The sequence below is a fragment of the Alosa pseudoharengus genome, unplaced genomic scaffold, assembly GCF_046254945.1.
Source record: "Alosa pseudoharengus isolate Yale_2024_CS ecotype anadromous, Long Island Sound unplaced genomic scaffold, YU_APseudo_1.1 YU_APseudo_1.1_scf_21, whole genome shotgun sequence".
In the NCBI taxonomy this organism is placed as follows: Eukaryota; Metazoa; Chordata; class Actinopteri; order Clupeiformes; family Clupeidae; genus Alosa; species Alosa pseudoharengus.
Genome location: NW_027468674.1, coordinates 8,087,528 through 8,098,643, shown reverse-complemented (window position 1 = coordinate 8,098,643; position 11,116 = coordinate 8,087,528). Strand labels below are relative to the sequence as shown.

At 42.3% G+C, this 11,116-nt stretch overlaps 1 protein-coding gene across 1 annotated transcript in view; it reads right to left on the bottom strand.

Annotated features, from left to right (window-relative positions):
* The window catches only part of LOC143138391 (trypsin II-P29-like), a 10,593-nt gene extending 6,261 nt beyond the window's left edge, over positions 1-4,332 (bottom strand). Inside the window, exon 1 of the mRNA XM_076298870.1 lies at positions 4,275-4,332. Within this exon, the coding sequence (XP_076154985.1) occupies positions 4,275-4,326 (52 nt within the window). The 5' untranslated portion in view covers positions 4,327-4,332. The remainder of the gene's footprint in view (positions 1-4,274) is intronic.
* Between the last annotated feature and the right edge of the window lie 6,784 nt (positions 4,333-11,116).

Genomic DNA, 11,116 nt, shown 5'->3' with positions numbered 1-11,116 from the left:
AGAGTTTTTTTTTTTTCCCCCGTCATCTACTTCCTGAATTTTTGGTCAACGATACCCGGGACACTGAACCACCGGGGCACATGAAATTTGGTGGGTATGTAGCCCCACTACACTTTTACGGAAAAATTTCATTTGGTTCCCGGGGGCCACTCCCCCACCGCGCTGGGCCCCCCGAAACCTAAAAAATGCAGTTTTTCCTAAATAACTACCTGAACCATGGCACTGGTTCTATCGGGTGCCTGTCATGGACTAGGCTGGGTGTACTTAACCTGATCTGCCGGCGATTTCTTTTTCGATTTCTTAAAAGATTGAGCAGACTAACCATGGACCTCACAGCCGTTTGGCTCCACATGCCTACTTTCTGTGCAGCCACACACACACACACAGGCATGCCAAACAAACATACACAAAAATGTCAAGAGTGGGGGATGGAGTAAAAGATGGAGACAAATTGATTAGTGTGATTTATTTTCGCGGAACGGATGTACAGGATTGAGCGGCAGTCATATTTTGTACCGTTATGCGGTACATCTAGTTCTTATTATGATGCAAAGCTTATTCTTATCTTACACTCAGTCAGTGGCAAATTCACTTTTATTAAGCGCTTCACTAATGCGCTTCACTATTTACCAATACCCAATGTATTATGCATGGGCAGCATACTAATGAGGAGGGTGGGACATGTCTCATGTCATGTTAGATTACATCCTGAGGGTCTAAGCCTTCAGAAAATATATGGTTTATATAGTTCAATCAGTTTTTTTCATGGTACAGGCCAAAATGCATTGAATTGCATAGCTAATATGCCTATTTGATATATTTTATGCATATGCATGCTTTTTAAACATACCTATGCTGTGTTTACAGTAGTAGTATACATTTGAAAACAGTATATGGTTAATATGATTAATTCATAAACTTTGTCATGTTTTCTAGTATTATCTATACGGACCTGACTTTTACCATAAACTGACTTATCAACCGTTTGGTTGAGCATGTTTTCGAAAAATTATTTGACCATGAAAATATGTATATATTTTTAATGTAAGTTAATACATGTGTTATTCCACTTCATTTTAACATAATAATGATAGATGCGACTCCACAAAATATTGCCGAAACCGCGTAAAATAATTTCTTAAATCGTGTATGATGAGAAGGTGTGGCCTTCGACATTACAGAGGTAGTGAGTAAATATTTTGTGCTTAACATGTAGTACTCAAGTGGTAGATATGACTCCATGGGCCCTATCATGACATTCTAAAGTGCATCGTCACTCGTCAAAAGTCTATTCAAATTTAGTAGGATGTCCAGTTCACATTGGGAGGGATTTCGTTCTCAAAAGTGGAGCGCATGGCGTAACAAGGTGTTCCTAGGTCTTTTAATGAGTCATATGGGTGTGTTTGGGGCGTAACATCATTTTAAACCAATGAGAATGACATCTGTCATTCCCTTTAACGGCGCAACGCGCGATATGTCAAATAAATGCATCGGTATTTTGGCATTCAACGGCGCATTTGAAGGAGGCTGCTTGCGAGACCGTATGGAATAGTCATTCTTAAACCATGCTTTACTAAAACCTAGCATAGCCTTCACACATTTGCACTCGTCTATTATTTGAACTCATTGGCAAAGTGAAACTAACTTCACCAAGGAGTCAGTCAACGACAAGACAGTTATATGCAGTTACTTTCACTATTGACTGACAAAGGGGTACCATCGAAAACATAGGCTGGAAAAAGCAACACTTACCCTAATGTTTCTCAAATGACTAAATAAAACAACATTTATCCTGCAGAGGTGTTGCTTATATCTCGTGACAGTGCGTCTTCAGCTGTGCTCCATACGTGTCTCTCGCCTCTCCCCTAATCACTTTTAACCATCATTACCAATTTGCAAATGATGGTGAATAACTACTCATCATGAGATGTACAGTATTTCGTAATATCTTTATTCTAATTATGTTTCCCATTGTAATCGTGCAATTTAATGCTTTGCATGGACGTGCGCTGGTGTGCGTTCATGAATGATAGAAGGATGGTGCGTGCACCTGCCAATATGACTGTTGACATGCGCTCTTAAAATAGCATATGAACAACTCGCCATTGACTTCTGACCAGGTTTAGGTGGTGTATGATAGCGATTTTTAGACAATGCGCGAGTCCCCTCCCTAGGTTGTTAATAGCCACAGCCCTGGGCGCAATGCTTAAAAAATAAACGTGCAAAATACCGAATTCAACTTTCCGCGGGTGAGTAACGAGTATTACGCCATGCGCTGGTGACCCAAAATACAGCCCCATATTTTTAAACTCAAAACAGTTTTTTGTTTTTTTTTGGTAAGATATGGGGCTATATTTTGGGGCACCAGCGCATGGCGTACAGTTCGTTTTTCAGTCGCGCGAAATTGAATTCGGTATTTTGCACCTTTATTTTTTAAGCATTGCGCCCAGGGGTGTGGCAATTAACAACCTAGGGCGGGCCCTGGCGCGTTGTCTAAAAATCGCTATCATACACCACCTAAACCTGGTCAGAAGTCAATGGCGAGTTGTTCATATGCTATTTTAAGAGCGCATGTCAACAGTCATATTGGCAGGTGCACGCACCATCCTTCTATCATTCATGAACGCACACCAGCGCACGTCCATGCAAAGCATTAGAAATTGCACGATTACAATGGTAAACATAATTAGAATAAAGATATTACGAAATACTGTACATCTCATGATGAGTAGTTATTCACCATCATTTGCAAATTGGTAATGACGGTTAAAAGTGATTAGGGGAGAGGTGAGAGACACGTATGGAGCACAGCTGAAGACGCACTGTCACGAGATATAAGCAACTCCTCTGCAGGATAAATGTTGTTTTATTCAGTCATTTGAGCAACATTAGGGTAAGTGTTGCTTTTTCCAGCCTATGTTTTCGATGGTAACCCATTGTCAGTCAATAGTGAAAGTAACTGCATATAACTGTCTTGTCGTTGACTGACTCCTTGGTGAAGTTAGTTTCACTTTGCCAATGAGTTCAAATAATAGACGAGTGCAAATGCGTGAAGGCTATGCTAAGTTTTAGTAAAGCATGGTTTAAGAATGACTATTCCATACGGTCTCGCAAGCAGCCTCCTTCAAATGCCCCGTTGAATGCCAAAATACCGATGCATTTATTTGACATATCGCGCGTTGCGCCGTTAAAGGGAATGACAGATGTCATTCTCATTGGTTTAAAATGATGTTACGCCCCAAACACACCCATATGACTGATTAAAAGACCTAGGAACACCTTGTTACGCCATGCGCTCCACTTTTGAGGTCGAAAACCCTCCCAATGTGAACTGGACATCCTACTAAATTTGAATAGACTTTTGACGAGTGACGATGCACTTTAGAATGTCATGATAGGGCCCATGGTGTCTTAAAGTGTGCTCTACCAAACGGTTGAGCAGGCAGTTAAAGGGTTAAATTAGATTAGATTCAACCTTATTGTTATTGTGCGGAGTACAAGTACAGAGACAACGAAATGCAGTTTGCATCTAACCAAAAAAAGCAGAAAAGCGCAATGTGACATACACAGCATTGACAAGTGGTGCATAAAAAAACAGAGAGATAGTGCAGTATACAGTAGACAATAGGATACAGCTAAGACGGTGGAATGGTTTACAGTAAAATAAATGTAACTATAAATATGTGCAGTGTATTAGCAGTAACCTTATAAGATCAGAATAGATATGGATATGTGGTATGAATAATGTATAAACAACATGTACAGATATGTGCAGTGTAGTAGCAGTAACATTATAAGAGTAGTAAAAATAATATAGATATATGCAGCGTATTGATAGTAATATATTAGAAGAAAAACAGAATAAACAAGGATATTCAGTATGAACCATATAGACAGATATGTACAGTTATGTAGTAACAGTACCATTAGAGGAGTAGTTAAAATAAGTGTATGTGCAGGATGAATAGTATACTGCAATTACAGTATGTACATTTATAAATAGAAACAGAACACTATGGGTGGCCCAGCTGAGAGGACTTTAAAGTGTGGATTATTGCTTTAAAGTCTGTACTAGAAAGCATTTCATCATTAGACTTTTAGTAGGGCCCACTGACAAATAAAAACTAATTTCAAATAGACACCTTTAGCAACGCACACACACTTACGCACACACTTACGCACACACACACACACACACACACACACACCTACACACACACACATGTACATGCTCGCACGCACGCACACACACACACACACACAGGGCATCTCACCTGTAGCTGAGCTGAGCAGCAGGATCACACAGAGACAGACCCTGAGGTTCATGTCTGCAGTCTGCTGGAATGCACCGAGAGCACAGTTATTAAATACAGTGACCATACACACACACACACACACACACATGCTTCAAACAGTCACACACACACACACACACACACACACACACACACACACACACACACACAATTATATAACTCTGGTAGAACGCAATCAAGATGCACACGTCTTCAAAAGGGTTCAAACGCACGCACAAGCAAGCACACACATGCACACACACAGATAGAGAGATACAGGGTTCAAACGCACGCACAAGCACACACACACACGCACGCACGCACGCACGCACACACATGCACAGATAGAGAGATACAAACGAGCACGCACGCACACACACACACACACACACACACACACACATGCAGAGAGAGAGAGAGAGAGATGCATACAAGATACATAGAAACATAGAATACTACTACTAATAATAATGACAATGATAGTAATAATTGATGAATTTGACTTTTGCTCTTTCTACTTGATCAATAGGTTCATGTTTGCACATGTACAGTTGTATATTGAAGACAGTTGGAATATATTGTGCATATTGTAGCGTCGGCGCATAAAGACTGTGTTAGCGTTCTCCACCGAAAGGCATGCTGGGACTCGAGGGTGAACGTTTGGGGGGGTTTATGTCGGTATTCTCCTTAGTTTTGTGTGTAATGTTAGCGTCTTTATTGTAACATGTTTCCCTTTTAGTTCTCCCTCGTGTGTGATCCTTTTTGTGTGGGAGGCTGCGTCCTCCCCTGTATGTGTAGTGTGTGTGCGTGCTTGACCTGCCCTGTTTGCATTGTGTTCTGGGTCTGTGTCCCTGCCCTCGTTCGTGAGCCAATAAAGCTTGCTCTGAATAACTCTTGGCGTCCTGAAACCTTTGAACGTTACAATATTATAACCAGGGATTAACAAGATAACAATATAAACAAGATTGAGGATTTCTTATAGACCCTTTCAACAAGAAAAACAAAAACAATGCTTGAACATTCTATTTTGTTCCTAAACTACAGTTTGTCCTCTTCATTAAGAAAGCATACAGTATTTAAGCAATAACCCCCGAGAGGCCGTAGGTTACGCTGATTCTACAACAGCTAAGGGGTGTTGTAGACGCTAGCGTGTCGTGCCTAACAACGCCCCTTAGCTGTTCTAGAATCAGCGTAACCTACGTACTCGAGTGGCTTACTGCTTTTCTAAAACTGTTGCTATAAATACCTGGCAAAGTTTCATAAAGTAAAGGCAAAGCAATGAGAAATGTAACGATTAATTCATAGATAATCATTCTTCAGCCAAGAAGTATATTTCCTCTATCTGAATGGTTGCCAAGCAATGTTGAGACGCAGCTACTTTAACTTTTGTATCAAGTTATGGTAGTGCAGTAATATAGAACGGAATGCGGTCAAGGTGTATGTAACCTGTGTTGTGTTGGCTACACAGGTCAACCCTCTGCAGTGGTCTGGGCTCCACAAACTAGTAGCCATATGGACTGGGAGCTGGAAGGGCTAGCAAGAGAAAGGTCTAAGGATGCTAGTGTCTGTTGCTAGCATGTCTCTTAGCACACAGCATCATGTCTCAAAAAGCCCTGACTATGCTGTCCAGTTCTCTGTCCAGAGTGAGTGTGGACTGTAGCCTCGGACTGTGCATGTGTTTTCCATCTTCATTTAGCAATGGGAGGAAGGGCAACGTGAGATTTACTCACAAGGTTTGCCTGTCAAAGCATTTTCTGGAATATCAGGCATAGGTGCCAACTCTCACGCATTGGCCGTGAGACACACGCATTTGATTAGTTTCACACACTCACACGCCACACCCCCGATTTCTCACGCTGAAGTGTCAACCCGGTCGGTCAGATGCCTGAAAAATTAGTTTAGCCTATCTATAGATCTACCTGTTGAGACACGGTTATGCTTTCAGAGACGGTGAAAGGGTTCAAGTGCACCCCGTCTGTGGAATTTTCTAAATTTTCTCTCATTTGCGATGCTACTTCAGAAGCCGTCCCAGGCGCATTCCCCCCGCATTTCCCCGGCTTCAGGTATGCTTTGAGTATTATTGAGTAGGCTATTTTTCACGCTGAAGTATCAACCTGGTAGGTAAAATACCTGGCAGATGAGGTTCAACTAAACTAAACCTATACATATGATATCACACATCAGGTGAACGTGCGGAATCACCCACTTTAAGAATGCCTCCAACGCCCATGGTCCTAGTAGTAGTAGGCTAGATCCCTTTGATACCAATGTTCATTTAACTCTGGGACCCTGGTCCCAGGGATGGATTACTGCACGGGCCTTCCGGGGCCAGATCCAGGGGCCCAAGGTGTCAGGGGGCCCTGAAGCCCAAGCCTTTGCATGGAATCATTGCCTCAATATCAACACATCAGGATGTAGGTTATGAATCTGATTGAATTTAGTATTGGCAATCCCCAAAATGCTAGCCTGACGAGCCAGACCCACATTCAAATGTAGGGTCTGGGCACTCACTGTTTGCAGTGCTCAGTCCGAGGGGCGGGATAATCGGTTGTCTTTCAAATTCCCTCTGCACGCAATAGGACAGCACTGAGTCCCATGCGTTTTCCCACCAGCGGAGCTAGTTGGCTAGTTCAAACTTTTGCCATCTCAAAACAAGCTTAACTCGTGTCACACTGTTGGCCAACAGCAATATCCATCTTCTTTGTTTTCAAGTAGCAGGGAATTCAAGCCAAACCGTTGCAACTCTGCCATCAATCATTATGTTATGCCCCCCTAACGACTCTATAGACGATTTGATTGGCCTGATAGAAGTTAAATTTTTCGAGCTTACAAGCCAACGGAGAGTTGCTAGACTAGCCCTGGAAGCAAATGTCATTTGCTGCCGCTAGGGTGTGTCTAGATTTCTAAGCTACCAAAATGCACCAGAATACAGGAAATCACATCAAACAAATGAAAAAAATTCTGGGGAGGACCCCCAAACCCCCCTTCCACATATGCGACAATTAGTGGGGAGCCCTTAATGCATGTGGGCCCAGGGGCCCGAAAGTTCATAATCCGTCCATGCCTGGTCCCTACACCTGAGAACCACTGATGTACGTTTTTTTTACTGTACGGTATAATGCTGAATGAGCCAAACTAAAATTTCCGCAGCAAAATTTTGGTTGGCCCCACCAAATCTCACTCCAAGGTTTTTTGAAAAGTTGGCAGCCCTGGGTATAAACCACCACACTTCCAAATTAATTAATTTATTTTCAACGTCATATGTCATACATCTTACTAGCTGACAGCACATTGTTACAGAAGAAAACAAATAGGTGCTCCAGAGTCCTGCACATGTCAAGTCAAGTCAAGTCAGTTTTATTTGTATAGCGCATTTAACGTGCACAGAGTGCAACCCAAAGCGCTCCACATATAAGACATTGTCAATGACACATAGACTAACAAAGACAATAGCGGACGGAGCGGCGTAGTCGCCAGCGTACCCGTGACACCAAGACAGAACTACATTTTAGAAATAACAAACACAAAAGATGCCGGACGGAGCGGCGTAGTCGCCAGCGTAGGCTACCCGTGACACCAAGACATACAAGACATACAACAAACAAATTAATAAATAAAATAGATACAAATTAAAAATAAAAATTAGTCCAATTTCCAACCGGCTGAAAATGTCCAAGGGCAATGATGACTCGCGTGAAAACTGCGCACAGCTGTGTCTTCACGATGCAACACCAACAAAGTTCTTTATAACTGACCAACCGGAGAATTCACTGGCAGTCTGGAGAGCACTGGAAGGACACAGTCCGAATTTGTGATGGGCGACCCTGCTGATTATCAGCTCGGTGGTCCTAGACAGTGACCGTTTGTTGTTTGTTGTTTCATGGTTGACGCTGTCATCAGTTTCTTAGCACTCAATCCAGACTCCAGGCACCGGTAGATGCTAGCATGGCAGCTCGCATGTCAGCCGCAGCTCGGTGGTCGTGGCAGCTGCAGATCTCTTGCAGATTGACGTTAGGCACCCTTGCTGAGCAATCCCTCCATCCAGACATTGGATGTGCAGCATCACGGATGGATGAGGGACTTCAGAGACATAAGGCAGGCTAGCCAAGGCGCACATCAGCCCAATGGAAGCTAACGTTAACTTGACGTTCATGGTGTCAGCCGAGTTTGTTCATCAGAAAAAAAGGACTAAGAATAACACAAAAACGATCGAAAATAACATAAATAAAGAGTGATTACATTTAACTAGAAAAAGAAATACAAAAAATTAACAGAACATTACATAAAATTACGAACAGTACATAAATACGAACAAAAACATGATGCCAGACGGAGCGGCGTGTCTCGCCAGCGTCCCCGTAACCTAGCAACCATGAGACATGTGATATGCAAGCTAATATTCATGCAGCTGGCTACAAAGTGTGCATTAAGTATAAGTATATACTCTTTTGATCCTGTGAGGGAAATTTGGCCTCTGCATTTATCCCAATCTGTGAATAAGTGAAACACACTCAGCACACAGTGAACACACAGTGAGGTGAAGCAGACAGTAATCCCGACGCAGTGAGCTGCCTGCTACGGTGGCGCTCGGGGAGCAGTGAGGGGTTAGGTGCCTTGCTCAAGGGCACTTCAGCCGTGGATGTGGGCATGGGAGAGCAGTGCTCAACCACACTCAACCCACATTTTCCCTACTGGTCGGGGGATCGAACCGGCAACCCTTCGGTTACAAGCCCTAAGCCCTAACCAGTAGGCCACGGCTAGCAGACCACTATGAGACACGTTGGTGTTTATGGGAAAACATATTTGCCTTTATCATCGAACATATGGTTGAGGATCTGCACTGAAAAAGAGACAAATGTAATCTGTTCTATTGAATATCATTTCATGAACACCAATACAATCAACAGATAGACAAGGAGCGAATGTGAGAAGCTTGGCTCAGATTGTGTGATTTTCATTTCAGGAGCAATGATTCCAGCAGAACCTCAAGAAGAACATCAAGCATGTGGACATGTAGTGTCTGTGTGATGAATGTAATACAGGCCCTGCAGCCTGTACAATACAGCTAGCATTGGGCCTACAGTACAGCAATGGGCTTAACAGTACAGCTAGCACAGAGCTATACAGTATAGCTAGCACTGGGAAAAGGCGTTCTAGCATGCTAGCGTTCCATTGTTTAGGGTAGTCCAACCTGAACAACTGAATAGAATACTGCATTCTGCCTAGCCTTGGCCACTTCACTCACTGTCATGCACAACTGACAGACTCAGGAAGTCATTTGTTCCCAGGGCCATTCAACTGTTCAATGCTTCACTTAAGGGAAGAGGAGAGATAGACTTCTCTGCATAGTGTGTCTGGATCTTCACCTTCTCCATGTGTGTGTATGTACTGTCCACTAGTGGCCCTCACACTGAACAAGTCAATCAACACTGTTCTGCTCATCTACCTCATGTGTACTTCAACCTTACAGTTACAATAGTATTATTAATACATAATCATTGCACTGAACTGCCTTGCACTATATTTATTTTTTAATCTTAAACCTCAGTCTATACTGATATTGCACTATCCTCACCCTTTCAACTGTATATTGCATCTTGCTTGTGTCTGTTGAGGGGTCCACGACCATGGCACCCTTGACAGAGACAACATGGAAGCGATCATCCTCAGCTGCGCACTGAATTACAGGCTCAGTCCCTGACCTGACATGCTTGATCATCCTTAAGCACACTATGATTTAGTTTATATCGTACTGTATATTTAGTATTTACAGTAGTATTTTAGTATCATGTTTATCTTTCTACTGTCTCTATTGTACAGTGGAGTTTTTTTTATATGTATATTACTTTTTCTGCTGTAAGTGCATGTTGTGTGTGATGTCTGTATGCTACTGAGACCTTGAATTTCTTCGGGATCAATAAAGTATCTATCTATCTATCTATCTATCTATCAATTTAAATTGCTTACCGGTGTACACAAGAAATGAAACACACTTGATTTTAAAATGTTCCAAATTGTGTGCTTTTTATTTTAAGAGCAATAACACCAGAATATCAAGTACATCAAGCATTTGCAAATGTAATGGAAGATGAATGTGGCCCTGCAGAGGGTTATACGAGTGGGCAGCTGAAGGGGTTGAGATCAGTGGTGGAATGTAACGAAGTACAAATACTTCGTTACTGTACTTAAGTAAATTTTCCACGTATTTGTACTTTACTTAAGTAGAATTTATAGTGCATACTTTTGACTTTTACTTCGTTACATTTTACAGCAATTATCTGTACTTTTACTCCGCTACATTTCTACAACACCATCGTTCCTTTTTACGATACATTTTATGATCAGATTTTTTTTCTCTCTGACAAACACGTTTGTTTTACCAGGGGGCGGGGTTGCTACCAAAGATTCTGGAGCGCTACGTGCCCAGCTTCTAAATCTTTGAAACATAAGCTTCTAGTCTAGACCAGGCAAAGCGTGAGCTTGTAGCCTTCTGCATTCGGTAGGCTATATTCACCAGACCCTGTACACTGTACATGCAACTGTGTTCTGTGCCTTTCTATGTCTGTTATCTGTTCTCAAATAAAGAGGCATAGCCTACAATTGGGGGTAGAAATGTGAGCGCTCATTCAATGTCTATGTGCGTCTGCGCAAGTGAAACTGAACCTAATCATAAAGACACCTTCCTCAGCAACTTTTCTGTTCAATCAGCAGAATTGGCATTACGATCCACCCGACGTTTCCCTTGTCTACCCCGTTAAACTTCAGGCTCTCGTGTTTTGCTGAATGATATTTTACTCAGCAGATCACCCTAGTAGATGACC